This window comes from Dipteris shenzhenensis, chromosome 4, assembly GCF_047967505.1.
Source record: "Dipteris shenzhenensis isolate YYH24624 ecotype China chromosome 4, Dip_SZ_1.0, whole genome shotgun sequence".
Lineage (NCBI taxonomy): Eukaryota > Viridiplantae > Streptophyta > Polypodiopsida > Gleicheniales > Dipteridaceae > Dipteris > Dipteris shenzhenensis.
The window spans coordinates 22,537,111-22,561,986 of NC_141599.1; the positions used below are offsets into that span (position 1 = coordinate 22,537,111).

The window sequence follows — 24,876 nt, forward strand, 5'->3', positions numbered from 1 at the left end:
CAAACCAAAGGAGGCAACCATTTGAGAACCTTTTCTATGGTTTAGGGGGTTTTCAAAACTATGCTACAATTGTGCACAATATACATTTGAAGGCATGCTCAATAACTTTTTCTTATCTAGTTGGAAAGGAAAACTTTATGAACTCTACACTTATGGAGCTACTGCATGAATGTCTTAAAACTTTGATATTTGGTTATATATATAGCTAAATTCACCCATAAATGGATGCACTAGAAAAAACTCAATGCGCACATGCAGAATGCTCTTTGAATAAATCCAACATATTTATAATTTTGCATAGGTTCTTTTTCCACTCACTTCCTTACGCCCATATGCATGTCAAAGGTGGTTCCATCTATTAATACATATAATTAAACCCGCTAGAGAGACATTTTGACTTTATTCTTTTTTGAGGCTTTTTAAAACCATTTTGGGCTCTTTGCACTCATTTAAGGACACAAGTTGTTGACATGTACAATAGCCAGAGGTAGCAAACCATAGCTATTATTTTTTCCCAACACTTGACATTTCCTGGTTGGTTTAAATCTAGAATAAAGTACACATCCTTGTCCTACCTTGTTTGGTGTAGGGTATGACATGTGCCCTATAATTTGTAGGCTATAACATCGGCAATTTTTAAGCATTCTCTGTTGTGCTTTGATAATCCAATCCTCTTTGCTTCTTACTATCTATGACATGTCCTTTCACGCTTGAACGACTTCTTTTTAAATTGTTTTCATTGCTGTAACTTTCTTGGCTTTTTTCCATCCGTGCATCTATCCCTCTTAGGGACATCCCCCCCAATGCTCTCCATGCTCCAGGTGTGCTCCTCATGCTCTCTTGGAATGTTGTTGGCTCTTTCCCATGGCTTCTACTGCAGGAAGAGCATGGTATTCTCAGTATGCAAGGTTCCGAGGATTTTTGTCACCTACAAATATATCGGGGTTGTCATTTGTAGTATACGTGTAGCTTAGGACCTTGAGTGGTATTCTAGTGAGAGACATAGGCTTAAGTGTGATAAGCAAACATAGTACATGCATGTGTGAAAGGATCGTGCATCATCATGGTTGGGGTAATGAAGGCTTTCGCCTTCATTGGGGGTTGAAGGCTTTAGGAGGAGTTTAAGGGTTGGAGGGAGGTTTAGGGTTTAGAAGGAGGTTCCAAGGTTTAGAGAGAGGTTCCAGAGTTTAGAAGAGGTTCCCGAGTTTAGAAGAGGTTCAAGGGTTAGAGGAGGATCCAAGGTTTAGGGTAGAGAACATGGTGGAGAAGTCGTCTCCCTCGTAGTTCATGGAGGTTGAGGGTTGAGGAACTAAGGGTTTAGGGGGAGCATAGGAGTGGGAGAGAAAGAAGGTGTCAAAGCATGGGGGAAAGGAGGGAGAGAAGAAGGGAGGAGGAGGAGGGAGGAGGAGAGGGAGAGGATGGGTTGCAAGGTTGGAGAAGAGGGGTGTAGGAGTTGCAAGGTTAGGACATGCTTTTGGAGGTGGAGTGCAAGGAAGCATGGACACTTGAGACAATTGCTTGGAATTCTCTCTCTGCATGTAGGAATTGTAAGCAATTCTCTCTCTACATGTAGAACTTGCATATAGAAGCTGCATGTAGGAGTTTCAAGTTGCATGTAGGAGTTGCATGTAGAACTCGCATGTAGAACATGCATGTAGGAATCGCATATAGGACTTGCATGTAGGAGTTGCATGTAGAACTTGCATGTAGGACTTGCATGTAGGACTTGGATGTAGGAGTTGCAAGTAGAACTTGCATGTTGAGGATTCCTAAGAGAGATTATTCCTAGCCTTATGCAAGTACAAGTGGAGCTTTGTCGCTACTCTACACATGCATTCTGTACTACCTAAGTCCATGTTGGCATAGAGACAACAAATGTGCACAAGTTTCAAGTCCTATGATCGAGCTTCAGATGAGTCCTTGTTTTTGTTTACAAGCTAGATGGTCTAACATAAATTTTTTCTTGTATTTGGACTCACTTTCTTGTTTTAAAATAAGCTACGAGTTGGTGCGTTGCAGTTTGTCATAAGTTGCAAGAAAATTAGATAGAGGCTACAAGATAGAAAAGTCGATATACTGAGATAAGAGATTGAAGTCCATGGAAAATGATTATATAATATCTAAATGGTGATAGAAGGAAATTTTGGAAAAATGTAGAGGGAGAGACAATGCAAAAAAAAAAACCGCCTCATAGAGAGGCGAGGTTCAATGGCAGCAGATGCACCCATTTGAGTAATGCCATCAAAACGAAGAACAAGATGTGCTCTCATAATTAGTGAGAGCATTTAAGGTAGCAACATTAGGTCATTTGAGGGACTACGAGGCTAATGTCCTCAGAAAATTTATGTTGCACCCAAGGATTCATTGAGTGTCCACTCATACAGCACCCTAGGAGTTGGATACCCAATAGGCCAAACTCTCTAAGGTGTTGCTGGCAATTCTTACTCTTCTTCATCAACCTGTTCTATAGATGACTGTGAAGTCGATGCTTCTGTCTCCTATGTAGGTGAGGTTTTCCATTCTGATTCCTCATCAAAAATTACATCTCTGGAGATAATGACCTTGCGGTTGATGGGATCATACAATTTGTATGCTTTGCTTTCTTCACTGTAGCCAACCATGATGCATTTGCGTGACTTTGCATCCAATTTCCTGCGATGATCATCATGTATGTGAGCATATGCTATGCAACCAAGTATGCGGAGATGCCCAATGTGTGGCTTTTGTCCAGTGAATGCTTCATAAGGAGTCATACCCTGTATCGGTTCGGTAGGAAGCTGATTAAGCAAGTAGTTTGCTATAGCTATTGCTTCTGCCCAATACTAATTCAAAGATGCTTTTCACTAAGCATTGCTCTAGCACTATCTGCTAAAGTCCCATTCTTCCTTTCAGCTCTTGCATTCTGCTGAGGAGTATCTGCACATGTGAATTGTCTTCATATGCTGTGATTTTTGCAAAAGTTCATGAATGCTAAAGACATGTATTCACCTCCTCTATCTGATCTCATGACCTTGATCTTTCTGTCTGTCTAGTTTTCTACCATGGCTTTGAATTCTTGAAATCTGGAAAACACTTCAGATTTCTCTTTCAGAAAGTAGACCCAACAATATTTGCTATAGTCGTCTATGAAAGTCAAGTAGTAAAGTGAACCATTGATGCTGCGGGTCTCCACATAACCCCATACATCTGTATGTATCAAATCAAGAATACCTCATGCACGAGAGGTACTTCTGACAAAGTTGGCTCACTTTTGTTTGCCGAAGCAGCATGCTTCGCAAACTTTTCCAAGAAACTGTAGCTTCGGAATCCCAATTTCCATATTCTAATTCCTGAGATCTAACAAGTACTTGAAGTTGACATGACCATATCTCTTATGCCATTTTGCTGATAGTGGCATCTGTTGCATTTGAGCTGACATGGCATGCTTATCTAGAACTGTAGCTAGCATCTTGCATAAGCGTCCTTCCTTGACACCTTTTGCTACTAGTTGACATCTTTTGGATTTATCTCTGATAGTGCATTCATCACCATCAAAGATGACTTTGTAATTGTGTTTCATCATTTGACCTACTGACAAAAGGTTCTTCCTGAGCTTTGGAACATGGAGCACATCTTTCACTAATCCTTTTTTACCAGTGAAATTGTTCATATGTAGGGATAACACTTGTCCCTTGAACTGGATTCGGTGTATTGTCTACTGTGTAGATGACATTTTTCTGTCCTTCTAATGGCTTCATTTTTGTGAACCATTCCTGATGATTTGTCATGTGAGATGATGCACCACTGTCGATGTACCAAGGATCCTATTCCACTTTCGAAAGCCCCTTGGTTGCTACTCAGGATAGGTTGAATTTGATACTCCAATCTCTATTTGCTCGATTTGGGGGTTTCTCTATCGGCACAAGGTTTGGGACACCCATGGAAATAGTATCTAACCATGGGAGTCCATTCTTAAATAAAGCAATGGAGTTGCTCATGGATCACATGGGTATTGATCACTGCACTTCTAGCATCTATCATCCAGCGTCCATGGGACAAACGGAGCGGACCAACGGACTCCTTTGTAAAACCATGGGGAAAATGGCAATAGGGAACAGGAGCCAGTGGGATCAGAAGGTCACCGAAGCCATGTGGGCTTACAACATCACTCATAAAACATCTACATGTCACACTCCTTTTGAGTTGGTGTACGGTATTGAGGCAATTTTACCACTAGAGATAGAGATTTTGGCCTTGAGATTAGCACAAGAACAGAGGATGACAAAAGATGATCATGTGGAGGCCAGGTTGGTACAACTTGAGAAGCTAGATGAAACCCGATGCCTTGCACTCCGTCAAATAGAGATCCAAAAGAATCGACAAAAGGCCCATATGGATGCTAAGATTCGCAAGGGATGGGAAAGACACTTTGCTGAGGGGGATGTTGTGCTATGCTTTGATAATAGATTGGACCACCAGATGGATAAAAAGTTCCTTCCACTATGGACTGGTCCATGCAAAGTCATCAAGGAACGTAGCAATGGGTCTATACAAGTATAGTGTACAAGTATAAGAGCTACATGAGCCATATGGCAAGAAGGTGATCAACAAGCATTACCTCAAGCCCCTCTTTGTGTGTGATGGTCCTAGGCATGGAAATGCTGTGCATTCCCTGCCTGGGGGGCCTGCCTGGGGGGGGGGAACTGTTATGGATAAATTTGACCAAGGTAAAAGGCATAAATATATGTGTGTGCTTGTATGTGTGGCAAAAGTATAATAAAATATGGTGTGCATAGGGCCCAGGGTTGAGGTGGCAGGGTATGACCATGTGCCACTCTTCCACGTAAGAGGACCCATAAGGTGTGTTGTACATAATCCATGGTAGTTATATTATAAAATTTTAAGGTGGCATGGTTCCTCCATGTGCCACTCCTTCACCTAGGCTGTCCCATGCCTGCATTTAGTGAGACATGGACCAAGGACCATGGGAGAAGTAATATAAAATAGGTGGAGATGGATATTGTATTGGATTTTTCCCTCCATGTAGGATAGGCCCATGTGGGGGGGGTGTAGATAGTCCAAGAATGCAAGTTAAATAATGGGGAAAGTAGGATGAGGTGGCAAGATTCCTTGTGCCAACCCTCCACTTGTCCTCCTAGATGATTGAACGTATTATAAAATTGGGAAGAGACCAAGGGAGTATCTTAGACTTGGGATATGGGGGTTTATATATGTGGAAAAATGAGGCCAAGGGTTGTCGCACACAATTGAGAGTGTGTAACCGCCTAGCCCACATGGGAGACTCTTCCACACACACCATGCATGTGGGAGGATGCATTTATTGGGAGAGACCCCCTCTCTTGGCTATAAAAGGAGGGGGCTACTCCTTGATGGGACACACTCATTCTTGTAAAGCCACCTAGCTAGTACTTGGATTTTCCTCCCATCTTTCCAATAAAGCACGACTCTCTTCCCTTGATGTCTCCATCTCTACATTCCACCTCCCATCATGTACATGCTCCTCTTCCTCCTCTTCCTTCCCCCTTGTGCCATAGTCCCCCTCTTCATTCCCACCCCTCTTAATCCTTTTTCCCCACCTATGTTAACACTTCTTTCCTCACGTTCCCTTTTCCTCCATGGCCCTCGAGCGTCGCCATGCCTAGCATCTAGCCTCATGCATTGAATTCTTTTCTAGTTAATAGTGGTCTTCCAGACCTCCTCCTTGGACTTGTTGATCATATATCTTTTTGAGGTTGAGTAGCTTCCTCCTTCAAAATAAGCATTGCACTGCCTGGCATCCGCCAACTTTGCTGAAGTGTAGCGTTGCTTCAATCAAAAGGCCTTCTTCAATAGCTATGAGGTGATCCTGACATGCATTTTGTTGAGGATAAGGCTATGGTTGTCCTCATCATCAAAGTCAAGTATCTGCTCTGCTAGCTCCTCGTTGTAAACCTCCTTCTATGGTAGTTGTGAAAACTTCAGAAGGCTGTTGGCCTCTAGGATGCCCATAAGGTCATCTCTAGAGAAGTCTTCAATCCAATGTGGGGGTGACATGTGAGAGATTCATTTCTCTTCTATTAGACTTGACTCTCTCCCTCCTAATGTGACGAAGATAACAAAGCTCATAATGGAGAAGGAAGGTGGCTGGCAAAGAGGTTGGGTGATGAGAATAGATTGGTGTAAAAGCGATAGAGACCTCTAAGAGGATGATAGAACCGTGGAAGATGTAGGAAGGGGAAGCACAAAGATAGAAAAGTCTTTGATGAATCTACAATAGAAATTGATAAACCCCACAAAAGAACGTAACTGAGTTAAGTTATGAGGCTCAGGCATCTGCTGTATGAATTTAATTTTACCTGGCTCGGTTTTGATACCATCCTTGGATATAACATGGCCAAGTAGAATACCAACTCAGACACAAAAAAACCTTTACCAGAATTAGAAGACTCAAAAAATTGGAAATATAGACTGGTCGATCTCTAAACTTGGAAGCTCAACCTTTGTCTAGGAATCTATTTGCACACCACCAATGGGTGGACATTAGTAAATGTATTCAATTCTTATAAGGAAGAGGACAACCAAAAGAGTCCTAAAGACTTTTGGTGCAATCCTTTTCCAAAGTTAGAAGACTCAATAAATTGGATATATAGAATGGCTATAATAGATCCACCAATTGCTAATTTAGCTATCAACAAAATCATCTATGGTTTAATGATGAGAGGTTGCACAACTAGATTTCAATCAAATATTGAGGGGGGTAATCCACACCCTTATGAGAAAAAAGGTACATTAAAAAAAAATTACACTCGAGTCTAAGTGATGCAATCATCTTAGGTGGGTAGTCCACGCCCTTGTATAGAAAGTTAAAAGATGGGCAACAAAGCCAACGAGAGAGAAATGGAGTGAGTGGGAGAGAGAGAGAGAGAGAGAGAGAGAGAGAGAGAGATGGAGGGAGCAAAACACCACATTTCAATATGTGATCTTTTTTTAATAAGATGTTAAACAGAGAATCTAATCTACATCTTGAGAATACTTTTTTATTTGTACTTGACAATTGTTTATACATAAAATATTAGTTCTTGGTCTGACATTTTGGAATATTTTTTCTTTTTTCTAATTTCCACCACGTTACATCGGCCCTCTTGCCATTGGTTGAGAGCTAATTTTCATTTTGGTGAAAGGGACCCAAAATGAGCTCCCTTTTTTCCTAATGCCTTCAGTCTAGGATCCTTCAGGGTAGCAGAAGCCTCCATAGCATTAGCGGAAGTACCTCAATCTCCAACAGTTGTGGACATAACTTTCATCAAGGCAGCACTACCTAAGAGCTTCCTTAGCACCCTCTGTCAAGACTTGCCTAGAAAGGAAAGTCCACAGTACTTCTGTAAACAATTCAGAGAACACACAGTTGAGCTTCCTCTAGCAGCTAGTTGTAGCCAGCTTTAATGCTCACTTAGCATCAACTTATGTGTTGACTTAGTATCAATTTGTGTGCTAAGTTAGCATAAGTTATCATGCTCAATTAAGATTAGCTTATGTCTCAATTACATCACTTAGTGTGCTCAATTAAAAGCATATGCTATCATATTTAGCTGCAACACTTATGAGCTCAGTAAGTATTAAGTTATTTGGTTGAGTAAACCTAAAATGTACTTGATTAACTTATCCATCCCCATGCAGAGTGCAGACATGATGTTACAAGCAAAGGTTCTCCAATTCGTGTGTCCTGTGGTAAAGAAATCTTGATGGACAAATCTGATATTCTCCCTCAAAAGCCAAGTATTAATGACATGTATTTTATTGAGTCATACATATACAATTTCATTTTTATTTGATTTTGAAAAATTGTGTGGATAGAGATGTGAATCAGTTTCTAGTGTATGTGAGCATCCCATATTTTTTTTTCTTGTAGGCTCTACGATTGATCTTCAACAAATAATATCTTCAAATTTTGTGAGCAACTCAAAGTTTATGAAGCAAGGACATCTCCTCAAGCAATATCCAATAGGGAAGAGTGGAAAAACATCCTTGAAGAAAGCATTCCATGCAGCAGCTAAATTTGCAGATGAAGAAGGTGTGAGATTCTTTATTTCTGATATTTGACATTGATTTTCATTTTAGATGATGCAATCGATGTAGTCTATAGTGTTGGACACTCCACCTTAATCAGTATTTAAATTTGCAGGCTATTTTTTAAAAAAACCCATGATTGAGTGCGTACTGCACAACTTATGTAGGATGATGTGATAGTTTAAATAATTAAACACATTAGTTTTTCTGGATGCTTGTATGAAGCAGTCACTCTATTAGAATGGGTGTACTCAGTTCTTCTAAAAATAAATGAAAATTTTAGTACCAAATGTGAAAGGCAATCATAATGTTTGTACTCTGCTCTTCTGAATAAATGACAATTTCAAAATTAGATTTGAAAGGCAATGACAATGTTTGAGTTGTGTTGTTGTATATTAAATAAGAGTGTGAAAGGGTTAATTTTGGTTGGGTGAATGATTGCACTCTCTTTCGATACAAACAACAGCGTCAATAAGCACAACATGTTATAAACCAATACGTGCTTCTAGATTAGCTTTAATAGGAGAGGGGTGGCGACGCCATTTCCAACCGAAGACGAAGTGCAGGATGAAAGGAGTGAGAATGACGAGGATGAAGAACGAGCTTAAGAGGAGGTCGATCACCATAGCTCTCTGGGGGAGAGCATCCAAAACTTGAGGCCTCATCACATGAATTCTTGTTGAGGAAAATCTCAAAGATCTCGTGGCTCTCCTCACCTTCCACCCCCATAGGGGACATACTTCGTTCGCTATCAGACGAGCTTGAGAACTTCAAGAGTGGAGAAAGTCACGACCACAATCCTCCGAGGTTTTAAGCAAATGACTTTTTCTTCGCAAATTTTTTCTTCTTCAGCAGCCGTCTCCGCCATCATTTTTTTTTAACACAACACATCTCCAAGGTTCTCAGACCTTAGGAGATGACAGGTGGAAGATAAGATCTAATCAAGGTTGGGTTAGTTAAACGTAGATTTGAGAGTGGTTAACTTGACCTAGTACTGTTAACCCTAGGTCAATACTGAATAAGGGTGGTCACCATTGGACACGTGGCCTTCTTCTTATCTTCAAGGAGTTTACTCAACCACACCATAGGGCTTGGTCAAGGACCAGCCATGTGGCACTTGATTTGCCACATCACCCCTTTGCCATGTCATCTATTGACATCATCATCTGTGCCACCACAACTGTCTAATCAGCACTGACCCCTACAGGCACAGTCCCTTGCCAGGCACACTGTGCACACACTGCATGTGCACACAGTTGCCACCTCAACACACTGCTCCATAAGCACACCTCTTACTAGGCACAGTGCCACATCATCACTGCATGTGACTCATAGTGACACATCATCATTAAGCACCATTTGCACTCCTTTTCCCCCTCCACCTAGATCAAGTCGTATCTCTTGATCCAGGAATAATTTGAGGGTGCTCCAAAAAGGAATGTCGCTCATTTTTGTGCTCTATGCGCTCGTCACATCACGTGCACATTTCGGCACAATTTACACTCACATTTGAGCCTCGCCGACAAAACCACTTCCTTCATGCACATTTGCCTCTACATCAACGCATCTGACCTAGCACTTAAAAGGAACAAAAGAAAAAGAATTATTTGCTATTCTTTCATCGATCAACGGTTGGATTAGATCTAGATGAGAGTAGACTAGATCACCATAGAGGGGATGCTTTGAATTTCCCCAAGTTGCCAATCTAAGCCATGCACGAAATTCCCAACAAGTACCTACTTGGAGTCAATCCATATGCTCACATACGGTTTCACATCATTACATTACTTGAAACCTTACGTTCATCGGTTCAGTGAGCAAACTTCAGAGTTCAAAGGCATTGCAGATTGTTTCAATGGGCAGATAGCATTTGATTTCACACACACATGCCACCATTGTAAAGCCTATTTGGCTATCTCATGGCATCGTGCACATCATTTCAGCCTTGTAAAGCCTCTTGGCTATTCCCGACATCATTGCCACAAGCCTTGTAATACAGATCAGATTTTATATATTGCAGTTCTATCTTCACCGACGGTACAAAGATTTCACTTGGCATAGATAGTGTATTTGCAGTTGATTCATACAGAGATTTTCACGACACTTTTGAGTACATTTCTTGCACCATTTCTACAACTAGAAACCTCAATTTGGAGGCATCTGCTAAGTTAGACAAGTCCAATTACAGTATATGGAAATACCGAATGGAGACCATTCTTGTACTTCAGGACAAATGGGAGTATGTCGATGGGTCTACACCTAGACCATTGGCCGATCTGGCTACCAGTAGCTCTACTCCATTTGTTGTCATAGCACGAGCAACGAGATCTACAATGGCATCTACAGCTACACAAACAGTTTTTGTACCAGTAGCAGATCCTGATATTGCCTGAGCTCAAGCAGAATGGGATAAGAAAGACAAGTACGTCTATCATCTGATCAAGTAGAATGTGCAAGATGTCATGCTAGGACAACTCAACATAGTCAAGACATCAAAAGAAGCATGGGATATGTTTGCAGATCTCTACGAGTCCAAAAACACATCCAAGATTCTCACCTGAGAAACCAAATCAACCAGAGTTTCCACAACAGCAGTGAAACTGGTCATGCTTATGTACTCTGCATAAAAGACTACAACAATCAACTTGCAGCAGCAGGAGAGACTATGTACCTCGTAGAAATGGTTCAAGTAATTCTGAATGGACTAGGAGAGGGATACGAGAATCTAGTCCAAAGTATTGCCATCCAATGACAAATTTCGACACTGGAAGAACTTCAGCCAGTCCTACTTGGTGAAGAACTCAGGACTCAGGCCACTCAAGCACGTAAAGGTCATTCTAATGATCAAGCATCCACAGCTTTAGATAGAAGGAGAGGCAAAGGCAGAGGTAGAGGTAGATCATACCAGAAAAGTGGTCATCATCAACAAAATCAAAATCAGCATCAATAAAATCAGCATCAGCATCATCCTCAGCAACATGGGAATTAGCAAAGAGGAAATCATTCCAATCAAGGAAGATTTCAAGGATGAGGGAATGCATCCACCAATGTGTCAAACATTCAGTGCAACTATTGTCACAAGTTTGGACACTATGAAACAGATTGCCACAAGAAGCAGTACGACCAAGGCGATCAATCCAGCAGTAATCGAGGGAATTCTCGAGGCAAAGGAAATCATCGTGGTGGACATTCTAGTCACAGTCATTTTGCAAATGAACATGGAAATATGTTTCTTGCAAGCAAGAAATTGCATCAAAATGATACAGTGTACCTAGACACTGATTTCAATCCCAAAGAGGATTTCAGCTATCAAGTCATTCAAACATGAAATTTAAAACTGCCTTACCATTTGCAGCAGGGAGGGCGATAGCTTCAACCTACTTAAAATCTATTCCTCACTTATGAAACGGATGGATGGACATCACTGGGTGATGTTGCCAAGGACGTAAATCCTTCCTACCAAAGAATTGGCATGGTTCACAAGTTTTGCAATACATAGAGACATCCTTGAACAAGGTTAGCCAATAGTACCCAGCATGTAAAATCTTCTTAGCTGTATAGTCACCACCATAATGGCCTCCACAAAATCCTTCATGATAATGCTTCAATACCTTAGGTACTTTATCTGCATCAATGGCCCATCTTAGTACCCCATCTAGGCCTTGACGGTATAACACCCCATCAAAGAGAGTGTAGTGCCTACTATCTCTACGGATCTTCTTTCTCTCATAGCTAGTACTTTCTGGAGGAAAGGAGAAAGCGGTCAGAAATCTATAGATACCACCATACCATGGATCCCCAACTTCTATGGTCACTACAAGGGTTACATCGAGGCACTCCTCTAAATAAATCAAAGCATTCTTCAGGTTGGAACAACCCCCTTTTACAATTTTGAAAGAAAAATCATATTCTTGTAAAACTTCCAACCATTTGGCCAACCGGCCCATGGGATTTGGTGATTGAAGAACCTACTTTGTAAGACCATTGCTACAGATTATGATGAAAGACTTTCCAGCCACATAATGCTTAGATTTCTCAATGCAGAATACCAAAGACAAAGAATGCTTATCAGCCTTAGAGTAGCATCGATTAGTTTCGAGCAATTGTCGAGAAGTAAATCGAACAGGATACATGAACCGATCCTCCCCTTGCTGGAGAACAATACCTACCAGAGTATGCTCACCAAACCCAGGATTAATATAGAAAGTCTTTGACCAATCAGGATTGCGTAGAATGGGTTTTGAAGCGAGAGCACTCTTGATTTGTACAAACCCATGATCACAATCCTCATCCTAAGAGAAATCAACTCCATCTTTTAATAGCATAGTCATGGGTCACGTCAAAGCAGCATATTGATCAATGAAGCGGCGATAGTATCCTACTAGATTAACAAATGAGCGTACCTGACGTTTGGTTGTTGGTGGGGAGAGCTTGAGGATAGCTTCTACCTTCTCGGGGTCAAGCTTGACACCCTCGAATGAGACAATATGTCCCAATAACCTCCCTTGAGTGGCTCCAATGGTGCATTTATCAGGGTTGAGGCTATCATTTGCATCATTGACCCTTTGGAAGGCCAACCTAACCTTCATGATGTGCTCCTTACCTGCCGAGAATATACAGAAATCATCTAAAAACACCTCCAAGAAAACCCCCAAATAAGGAGCAAACACCATCTGCATAAATCTTTGAAAGGTAGCAGGATCATTGGTGAGGCCAAATGGCATTACTTTGAATGCAAATGTCCCCCAAGGTGTGGCAAATGTGGTTTTAAGCACATCCTCCTCAACAATTCTGATTTGATAAAACCCAAAGTAACCATCACAGAAAGTATACATCTCATGACCACTTACCTTCTCAAGAATGAGGTCTTGAAAGGGAAGAGGATGATGGTCCCTCTTGGTGGCTGCATTGAGTTTCTTATAGTCGATGCAGACCCACCACTTGTTGTTTTTCTTTGGGGTGACTACCACTAGTGAAACCCATTCAATATTGTGAATCGGAACAATAAACCCACCTTCTACAAGCTTTTGCAACTTTGAGCGCAAAGCGTCGGTCTGTAGGGGCCCTAATCTCCGATACTTATAAGCCACTGGCTTAGCATCATGCTTTAGCTCTATCTTGTGTTCTATGGCAGTTATATGGCGAAGGTGGTGGTAGCTAGTTGCGAAGAGGTCAGGGAAATCTTTGAACATTTCTACGAACTCATCTTTCTCACTCGGAGTGAGGTCAGGGGAAAGCATAGATTCAAGCTGTTGAGGACTAGCTATTACCTTTTCTACAGGTGGCGGGGTTGGAGACATCCCCATCATGTAAACTTCCTCCTTTGAGAACTCCTCCCCCCGTCTAATTCTTCCATTGATTGACACCGAGGATGAGAGAGTGTCACTGTCTTTCTCCTCTTCTTCTTCTAGTTCCATGGCACCTGGTTGCATTGGGATCTTGTCCTTAGAAGCACCAAAAGATGTGTCCTGTCTTCCAATAACTGACTGAATCACTCTTTATCAACCATGGTCTCCCGAGTATGGCTGGATAACTCCTGCCTATATCTTTGATGTCCACCACATAGAAATTGATGGTGGTGGTCAACCCATTGACAGTGATGGGTAAATCCTCAATGACTCCCAGGGTGGCGAGTCGTCGCTCATCTGCTACCTTGATTTGAGTGGAGGAGCGCCTTGTGCATTTCAAATTCAATTTCTTCATGATAAGGGGCACCATGATATTACATGCAGCCCCCCCATCGACACACGCACTTTTGACACGGCAATTATCTATGATGACATCTACTGTATGCGGGTGCCGATCAATTTCTTCAAAGATAGAAGAAACCTCTCGTACCTTTCCCTTTTTCTTGCTCCTCCTTGTTGAGAGCCCTTGATGCAGCTCACATCTCACCTTAGGGCTTAATGCTATTAGTTGAGGAAGCGTGATGCTCAAAGACTGATGAGCAAGGTCCTGAACGAGACCGAATAGTCCTCTTGACCCGAGCCGATGGGAAAATCCGAGGGTGACCACTTACTCCTGCGAGATCTTTTAGTCTTCTCTGTTGGTGGGTCTGGCATCTTAGCATCTGAGGGCTCTGAGAAGGACACCTTCTTCCTGGGGCGGCCCGGAGAGGGGTCCGAGGTGGTACGACTTCTTTTCCCGAGGTCAAGTATCTCTACGTCAGAATCTTTGGTGCTTGATTCACTTAGAAGATTCACCCTTGGAATATTGGGGCATTCTGTGCGATAATAACCCTTCTGGTGACACTCATAGAACACAACATAGTCATTCCAGCTCAAAATTTGGCATTGTCCTCCTACGTGGCAATTAAACGGTCCAGGAGCACGACTACTCGATCCACATATCAACGCATTGTCTCACCTTCTGATTGCTTTCAGTTTGCAACTTGCAGGTACACATTCTCCAGCTCCTCTTCTTTGCTGAAATACTCAATCATCACTGCTGTCAACCTTGGCCAGCTTTGGCGAACGTCTTCGGCCTGCTTCTCATATCACACTTGAGCCAAACCCTCTAGAAATGTGGGAAGAACCAATAGCCATCTATCTTCAGTAAGAAAGTTGAGAGAAATGTTCACAATGGCGCTTGAAGGCCACAAGATACTCATTTGGATTTTCTTCAACCCATCCACAAAACACGGGAATGTCAGCCATGCTTGGAAAATGGAAAAGAGAGAGACGGTTATCTATTGGCAAATAATGGAAAGAGGTAGCTTGGAGGAACCATGCCACCTTAACATTTTATAATATAACTACCATGGATTATGTACAACACACCTTATGGGTCCTCTTACGTGGAAGGGTGGCACACGGTCATGCCCTGCCACCTCAATCCTGGGCCCTATCCACACCATATTTTATTATAATTTTGCCACACACACAAGCACACACATATATTTATGCCTTTTACCTTGGTCAAATTTATCCATAACACCACCTACAGGCTTTTTTCTAAATTCATTGGACTAAACAAAAGCATAGGGCATGTGTCTGGCAATATTTGGCTCGAGTCATCATCACTGCAGTGGAGGACCAAGTCAAGGTCAATTGGTTCACAGTTTTTGAATAGGCATTTGAGAACCAGTTGCAAGTGGTGAACAAAGGCCAGACCAATTGGAAGCTCAGCCCACATCTCTGCTTGCTCTACCAGTGATTGATGTCAGGATGGATGCCTTAGATAGGTGCACTACCTTCTTCAAGTGAAGCCGAGCCATTGGGAACTCAACAAGATGAGCAGAAACCTAGCAACCATGAATAACAACAAGATGAACAAGGGATAGGTGAGCAAGAGCAGTAGGAAAAGGATGGGGAACAGTAGGAACATGAGCAAGAGCAGGAGTAGCAAGAGGACGAGCAGCTCATTGGGCAGTAAGAGGGAGAAAATAAATTGGAGGGGAACAGCGAGCAGGGCACCTTGGAGCCAAAATAGGATAACCAAGAGGGGAATAGTGATGAGGGCACCTTCAAAGGGAAAAAGATAGGATAACTCGGAGGGAATAACTAGAACACCTCCAAGGATAACGAAATGGAGGAGGGCGAGGAGAAAAGAGAATTGGAAATGCCTAAGCAAGAGGTCTGAGTGGGTGATGTTGAGCCATCACACTAGGCGAGCAACAAAGGGGCAGCTCATCACTCACTCTTCTTACTCTGCCTCCACCTCCTTCACCTCTTCATAGCCTCATGTCTATAGAACCATTTTACCCGGACCTGCTTCTTACCAAAGGATGATCATCAGGACCAGGCTACCACAGAGAGTCAATGGTCGCAGATACTCAAGGAGAATATGTTCCATGCAGTGCAAGCCCTCAACTATTTAGCCAACCACTAGATCCTCCACAGGTACTCAAGAACAATTTGTTTTTACAAGAAAAGTACCAGGAGGAGGTTACAAGATTTTTTGAAGAGTAGATTGCCAACCTATGCCAAGCCAAGGGGGATTTGACAGTCAAGTGCAAGTCATTGTAGGAGAACTTAGAGGCTAATCGGGTAGTTTACGATGAGTTAGCTCAAGCCCATGTATGATTGCAGTAGGCACGCACCGAAATGCAAACTAGCTTTGGTAACCTACTATGTGAATTGGCCCACTTGAAGGATATCACGAGTAAGGCCCAAAAAAACGTCATCACTATTGCTAGGAAAAATGTCAAACTGCAACATGCCTTGCAGCTTGCAAAAAAAGGTCTCAGAGGATCGACAACATAGCAGGTACCTCAAGATCAGCTTGAGGCTCTTCAGTAAGAAAATGTAGGCCTAAGGGAGGCAGCTACAGAAGGGCAGGAACTAAAGGAGGAGAATGCAAAATTATAGGCCAAGCTAGACAAATACCAATAGCTCCAGCACTTAATTCGTCTCCTCCAAATGCCTGATGATGAGCACCCAGACAACCTGCCTCGCTGATAGGCAACAGATAATGACGATGCCAATGGCCAAAATAGTGGGCTTTGTCCTTCTGTTTAGAGAGATCAGGTAGGCACCTTAGGCTAGCACTCCACGACTGGTGGAGGTGCCTCACACAGAAAGGATCATGGCACAAATCCTTCTTATGTTGCACTCAGTAGGTCAAGCAATGAGTATTGAGCAGGCAACCTAGATGGATTGTAGTTTTGAGGACACAAAAGTGCAGGTCCAATCCCATGATAGGGAGAATAGAGAGAGAAGATTCCCACTCAAAAGAAAGGAAGAAGTTTGAAAATGGGGTTGCAGAACGAGTAATTCAAAATGACACTTAGTATTGAGGGAGAAAGAAAAGAAATGAGAGATAGTGAGAGGAGTGTGATCATTGGATAGGATGATTTGGCTCCAAGACAAATGGAGCAAGTTTGGTTAAGAAACTAGGTTTCCTAGTCTGTTTATTGTTCAAAAACATGATGAGAGAGTGGAGGTAGCAAGTGGGATGCCTACATCAAACGTTGGGCCATTGAATAAAGGAATAGGAAAGTCATGCTCTTTCCAATATTCTATTGCCATCCACTATTCAATATTTTACTCAGTCATATTCACCTCATCCTTCCTTGTCAGTAGCCCAAGGGCTCTCTTACAGGGCCCCTTTTTTAGTCTAAAATTTTTGTAATGGTACCAACTATTGATCACAAAAGGGGAAAAAAAAGTGATCTAGTTTTATTGTACCAACTATTCATGCTATAGGAAAATATTAAAAGAAGTGTATATATTTAAAGGAAAAAATGATCTCTCATCAAATCTCTTACTTTGCATTCACATACAAACAATAACAAATAAAAAAAAGGTGGTCCAAACGTTGTAAATTGCCAAAAAAGCAATTGAAACAAGACAAATAACGAAATGAAAGCAACTAATTTTAACTAATTAAAAGTAAATAATTGGATTGCACAATTCTAAACAAAAAATAGAGATTGAAAAGGAGATTAAAATAATTAAAATGGTTGTTCCTCTCAAAAAATTTGTGCATTTTTTAAATAGTAATGTTGCTATTGAATTCTAAACTCATCGTCATAAACCCACTAAATAGGGTCACACATAATTATCAAAAAGTTTAACACAGCTATAAAGCTTAGAGTTTAACATGGCTATAATTAAGTTTTAAATAGTAATGTTTCTATTTAAATCTAAAGTTATAGTCATAAACCACTGAATCTCCTTTATTATCACCAAAGCTTCATATCCTTCATAATCACAAAATTCTCCTCCCATCTCTACTTTATGCTTTGCATGCTTGAAACTCTCACATGGCAAGGACAAAGAAAATAGGAAAAGAAACTGTATTAGGGACAATTATCTGTAGGTAAGAATATGAGAAAATTTTCAAACACAAAGGGGAGAAGAATGCACACCTATTGAAGACAAATAAGAAGAAATTGATGTAAGCATTGATATACATTCTATGAGAGAAGACTAAGAGAAAGACATAGAAACAAATGACGAGAGTTTTATTGTAGGTCATTAAGCTAAGCAAAGACTAACAAAGGAAATAGGTGGAGAAAGAGACCTCCTCCAAGAAACCATGCATGGAGGGAGAAACATCCAACAAAAAGTGACACTAAGAGGAATAGAGATGACTCAAAATTATTGCAAATCAAGCTGCAAGGCAACAAATTCAACAACAAGTGCCATGGGCGACAATCTAGCTGAGCTCCAACAAGCAAGGTAATCGGTTTAAGGGAAAATATATACCATTAAGGGATGGAAAACAAATAGTTCCAAATCAAGGAAGAAAAAGACCTGATAGAGCTAGCAGAGGTGGAGGTGATGGTAGTTATAGTGGTAGAAGTGGAGATGGAGGAGGGGGCAATAGTAGTGGTGGAAATCCTACAAAGACACACCACACGATACCAAGAATGACAGTGTTGTACAAGATCAAGAAGTACTAGAAAGCATGGACCCATTTGCTCAAAATGGAAGAATTCAAAAGATGGAGTATGAATTCATTCCATTGCTCTTTCTACCTTGCAAAAGGAATCTAAACTATCTCTAGTATCCCCTCTTGAGGACACAAACTTGTGAATAGTGCATGCAAAAAGGGTTACCATCATGAGCAAGCTCATGCAACTTGCAAGGCTCATAAAACGCAATCTGTCTTTACTACCCGAACTGATCCACCCTTGGTAGTTGTATATTTTGAAACAATTTGGATAATAAAAGTAATTTTGAATGAGCAATGTTCAAAATCTTTTTTTCAAATTAATTCTATATTTCTTACAAAAATAATGATATTTTTATATTTAAGTTTGTTTTTAGAATGTTGAATGAGCAAGGAAAATCTCAACCAAAATGAAAACATTTGAAAACACGTTACATGTTTGCAAAAAAAAATCCAGATATATAAATATGTATGAAAACTTGTATATTTTTTAAAAGGAAAAGAATAGCCCGTGTGTGTTGTTTTTTTCAAATTAAGACTTATATTTTATAAGTAGTTATAAATACACACACACACACACACGTGCATGTGTATGCACACACCCTCTCACACACACTCGTGCGCACGCGCGTGCGCGCACACACACACACACACACACACACACACATGTATGTCGCGCACACACACGTGCACGCGTGCGTGCACACACACACACACAGGGGCCAAAAGCGTTTGGCATGCAAGTCTTTTATGTAATAAGTAGAAAATTTATGTATCTGGTAATGATCTATTTAGAGCTAATAAAATGTAAATGTAAAGTTATTTTAAAGTTATCAACAAAAACTTTATTGTATAAGTAGTTAAGTTATCTATTTATATTTATAACAAATAAAGCCTTCATTTTTAATCAAAAGAAGGGTCCAGTGAATACTAAGCTCATTTGTTTTTTTAAATGCATAAAGATTGAAATTAATTGTAGTTAACTTATTGCAATTTATAATATACAAAAACATTGTATAACATGTATGATGTAGCATAATTTTTTTCTTTTGGATTAGGTGCATGTGTGCATGTGCACATGCACATGCATTTGCATGAAGGTGAAAATGGATGTGCATGTGCATGCGCACGTGTGTGTGTGTGTGTGTGTGTGTGTGTGTGTGTGTGTCTGTGTGTGTGTGTTTTTAGATTAAAAAGTCCCATCAATAATGCCGTTCTGCTTGGAACCTTTTTTGAGGGCATGGATAGAATGGATAATAGTAGAAGTCAAATTGATTTCGCTCCCCATGCAAGGGTTCAAGACAGCATGCCAAGTATTAAACACCTATAAAAATGCAAGAAATATACAGGTACACACGTAGACGCCTGGCAAGCCCACCAACCTCACTTCAGCCTGCTTTAGAAGCTTCCCACGTTCGATGACAGACAAGGAAGTCCCGTTTGCTTCTTGCACCACGTATGGTAATCACATAAAAGATCTGCCAGCAAGGCTCCTTCCATGGCTCCCAAAATCCGATCTAAAACCCCATCACCTATAGGTGTGACAACTGCCTGTGGCATCAGAGAGAAAGGTAAGGGCAGGTCAACTTGGAGACCCAAGTTCACCCATCCTTGGAAACTCTTATCTTTACCGCTTCGTGAAGCGAGTAAACCACTTTGTTCGACCATCAGTTCACCCAGCAGTGAAAAACGTAGATCCAGGTGCTTGAACTGGTCCGGTAGGCCCACAAAGTCGAGTGCCAGCTTGTTGGACCTTATTCGAAGAGCAGCGTTTTCATGGTGTACCCTGGAACAAAAGAACTGAAGTAAATCAGGCAACATGCGTACTGCACCGAGTTATACCCAGGAAAATCCAAACGAGACAGGAAACTCTCCGATTCTAGTGTCTTAAACAACATGCAGGATCAGGAAGCTCACCCAATGTCACAAACGGGAGTGGCCGATAAGTGGAAGAAGCTCACTGGCTTCAATTGAGCTCTCCAAACACTGTTGCCCAGGTATTGGATGCGGGCTGAGTCTGGAAATGTGATCTTCACAACGCGGTCGACCTCCTTGACGTAATCTTCGGGGGGGAGAGCCCCACATTCGAAGGGAAGGTTAATTTCCCTGCGGGCTTGAAAGAGCACGAGTTGGGCAGGGAGTGAACAGAGTGGGTGCGAGGGGGGAGGAAGGCTGCAGGTGAAGACGCCATGACACAAGGAAAAAGGGAGATGCTCCATCTTCAACAACATGCGGTTAACTCAATGGGCCTGCCGTTGTGTTTATAAGATGAAAGACTATGTTATCGGGTATGTTTGTATGGTTGTGTATAGTAAGGAACACTAAATGTAATTCATTCCGCTTATCGCATTTGCGATGTTTGAGTCTGTCCATAGGTGGCCTATTGTTTTGCCATGTATCGTAGTGTTGTCTGTAATCAATTGTCACATACCATGTTTTTGAAACATTTTTTATTGAAGTCGCGTATAACATAGGTAGTTTTTTGCCGCAGTATTTTTTCAAGCATTGTTTCTATTGTTTCGGTTAGGTTTTTTGCTTTTGACCTTGGTGACTTGTAAGTATTAAGGACTGCTAGATTCTTGCCTGCTTGTGTGCGATAGATCATTAATAGGCACTCGCACCCCTCGTATGCCTCGTTTTGTTGTATTGGCTGCATTTCTGGTTTTGAATAAGTTGCTAGCTCGTGCCCTTGGCGCGTCGAAGTTTCATAGAACCGTTGGAAACCTTTCGTTGCTTTTTGTTGTGTGTGAGTTTCTTGAAAACATAAAATGGTTGTAGCCATGATGCTTCTGGATCTTGTTATGTCTTTTTGATGTAGTTGAACTGACCTTGTATCTAGGCTTTGCAATGTTTTGAAACGATTGTCTTTGCCATCAAAGTCGATTTGCTTGAGCTTCCAGTTGCACTATTGGCGTAACCTTTGCAACTCTTTTTGGACGCTCGTATTTGTTTTTATTTGATTATTCTCTAGTTTGGAAAGAAAATATAGCTTTTCCGGGTCCCAAACTTGTGATAGTGCCGTGTAAACTAGCCCATGTGTCCACACCCCCATTGGGTCGAAAGCTAGTTTTTCTAATGTCAGGCCTTGCAATCGATGGATTGTTCTTCCTGCTGCTGCTTGAATTAAGAATTGCCTCCTTGTGATTGTGTTTTTTGGGTTGTTGCCAATTTGTATCTCGCGATGAGTAACACGCTCAATTGGACTCCAGTTTGGATTTGCATCAGCTGTGTATAGGTGCCTGTGCTCGTAGCGTGCACACTGTCCTACTCTCTTGTCATTTAGCTCGATCTAGGCAATTGATGGTGTTCTTGACGTGTCTGCTCTTTTAAAAATGCCATCGGTGCCATTGATGATCTTGTCACTGATGTCAAGGTTTCCTGAGCATACTTCAACCAACATCCCTGGTTTCAGGCGCGATTCTCTATGCAGGCCAGCAATTTTATGGGTGTCGTCAGGGATTGCAATTTTTTTTTCTGCAAGAGTTTTGCCTATGATCAGTCGCTACCATGATCTGCGAGACTCTGTCATTGCTTTCAAAGACAACCATATTGTGTTTGTCCTTTGCTGCATTTGTGTAGAAAAGATGTGGGACATTGTTGACACACTATTTAAAATTTTTGGATTTTCTCTCCTGGTTTGGACTTTTTTTTGGAGCATATCCTGTCCACTCAACTTCACTTAGTGAGCTCAAAAATTGGGTTTTTTAGAGCACTACATGGGTCACTTATATACAAATATGGCCTTATTAAGCTAAAAAGTCAAGTGGTGACCTTTAATTTAAAAAAATATGGCTCAATGAAGCTATAATTCCCAACCTTGTGCATGGTGCCCCCATCCAATAACTATAATAATAATAATAGTAGTCTCCTAGCTCCACTTCAATTTTAACACTATACTGATAAAGTGAAAATATGACACCATATGAAAAGAGTTTGTTGAATTCAACAAATAAGTTGTGTATAGATACACCATTTTTTTGAAAAAAAAGAGTTTGTTGAATTCAATATATAAGTGGTGTATAGATACACTCTTTTTTGAAAAACAAAGCATACAATACATTATCTTATTGGTGGTGTATAGATACACCATTTGTATGGAAAAAAGCATACAAAACATTATCTTATGCATCTGAATCTCGTTTAGAGTCGTCAGATTCATGTAATGTATTTGTGCTTGATGGGTCAAGTCTTGCCAAATGATGTTTAATATGGACACGACTTGGATCAGGGATTGTGATACATTTTTCAACATTGTATCCATGCTTCTTTTTAAAACTTCATGTCCTCAATTTTCAGCAATGAATAATGCCACTGACTTCCACCTCTGTTAATCCCTAATTATTTGGAGCCCATTCACGTTTCTTTTGCAAGCATCCCTCATAAAGTTGTTTTATTGTATATCTTCTCGGGAGATTTTTCAATGGCTTTGATTCATATCATAAAGCTGTGAATGTTATAGGAGTTTCCTTGTCATCCCTTTCTATCTTAGCAACCTTTGCAACCCAAATTGGGCCACCTTGGTCATCCAAATCTGAACCTGGATCAAATGCCCAAACTGCAACAGATAGACTCTCTTCAATCTCATTAGATGGTATAAACTTTGGTAAGGGTTTGTCTCCCTTCCTGCCACAATATTTTCAAGGTAAAAGGCATTCCTCTGGTTCCTCCATATCTACTAACATATTTATATCCAAAGGAAAACTTGGTGACCTAGCTTGTTGTTGTAGCCAAAAGGATTCACCGTATTCAATGCTCATTAAGTTTTCTTGTCTTTCTAAAGATTGGATAAGTGCTTTAGTTGATTTAATTGTCTCCAAATTCTTAGTTGATTGCTCTAGATATTTTTACATCATACTTTGAAGATGTTTAATGAAGGCTTTCAAGCCTTTCATTTCATTTATGTCAAGTGATTTGTTTTTTGCAAGAATAAATCTAGTTTCCTCCAATGGAATTATTCATTGTAATAAAGCATATGACTCACTCCATAAATGATCTCCATCTACTGAGTAGTGCTTCCATTGCATCATTGGAATATTGTTATGCATGTGAAACCAAAAGTAGTGTGGATTTGTGTGTCCTATTAGGGGATAATCTCTTGGTTGTAAATGTGGTTGTATGAATGCTCTCCAATCTACCATCCTCTCAAGGATAGCCACTTCTGATTCTTCCTTGTGAGACCCTCTAATTTTTTTCCCAATTCGAAATAGCATATCCTCCATTGTCAAAACATCCATTGACTTCAACTCACTAGAGATAACACTGAAGATTTGATCTATGTCTTCATGTGTATGGCCGACAAGAAGAAAGCCAACTTCCACTTCTTCAAATATTTTCAAACTAACCAAAGACAACAAAAATGATGATTCTTACTGAATTTCAAAGTTGTTTTGTGTTCTAGAACTCACCCTTCATGAAATTTTACATTTTGGCTTGCAAAAAGTGTTTTTTCTTCATTGTGTAGGAGAACTAGGTAGTGTAGCACCCAGGAGCATAAAAAAACCAGAACAAAAACTCAAAATCTCCCAAAAATTAGTCGGCAACACTGTGTTCCACTATCTCACTGAGTCGGTGCCATAGACCTTCCCACCGACCGATGCGTTAGCCTTATCCCATTGGTCGAACCACATTGACTTGGTGCTATAGCCATATCCCACTGATATACCCTCTGACCATAGCCTAACCCACCACCCTGATTAAATGCATGTTAGAGTTACTATCCCAACAACTTGATAGCGCCCATTGACCTATGGCTTTAGAGCCATTCCATCGCCCATCACTATTTCATTTCACTACTTGTTGCTATTTCATTCCATCGATCATCGCGTTATGCATATCACGTCGCCTGACACCATTTCGGTCCCCATGCCCATCGTGATAACTATACCTCCGATCGGCACGTTGGTCAATATCCCATCAACTTCTTATTTCGTTGCTCGTTGTCTTGGCCTTATCCCTATGCCCGTAGGGATACCACTTCCATCTGATCCCACCAAACACATGGCAAGATTTTATCTGGCTGATCGTCGTGATATGCTTACTCCATCGCCTTTCACTATACCAGTATCCTACCATCCGATGTAATACTCTTTCGCTATGACCGTCGCCATAGAGCTATTCCCACGACCATCATGATACCTTTGGGGTAGCCAAAGAATTAAAAAATTCCATAATCTCAGTTCAGCCTGAGGGTGCCTAGTTAGAGGTCTGCCACATGCACTTGAGGTCTTGGAGAATTTGGCCCAAGGATCCTGCACTAGAAGAGAGTGCTTTGAGCTATGCTCAGCCCACCCTTCGCCCTAGCTAGGGATCCAGAAGCTCGGTCCTAGCCTCCACTTGTTAGTAGGCCCTCGACCAAAAACTCTATCTAGCTCCAATGAGACAGAGAGCTTAGATGAGGTAATGCAAGATTCCTCAGGTCCAAGGGCTTCTGAAGCCCCATTCACTAGTGTAGAGTCTCCCAACTCGCCTACACCTTTGGTTGCATCTAGACTA

General features: G+C 41.1%; 1 protein-coding gene across 1 annotated transcript in view; it reads right to left on the bottom strand.

Moving 5' to 3' along the window:
• Positions 1 to 19,598: 19,598 nt before the first annotated feature.
• LOC147902606 (uncharacterized) overlaps positions 19,599 to 24,876 on the bottom strand; it is a 62,776-nt gene continuing 57,498 nt past the window's right edge. Inside the window, exons 6-7 of the mRNA XM_087373899.1 lie at positions 20,302 to 20,556; positions 19,599 to 20,170 (exon numbers count right to left, since the gene is read on the bottom strand). Coding sequence (XP_087230025.1) covers positions 19,783 to 20,170; positions 20,302 to 20,556 — 643 coding nt within the window. The 3' untranslated portion in view covers positions 19,599 to 19,782. The remainder of the gene's footprint in view (positions 20,171 to 20,301; positions 20,557 to 24,876) is intronic.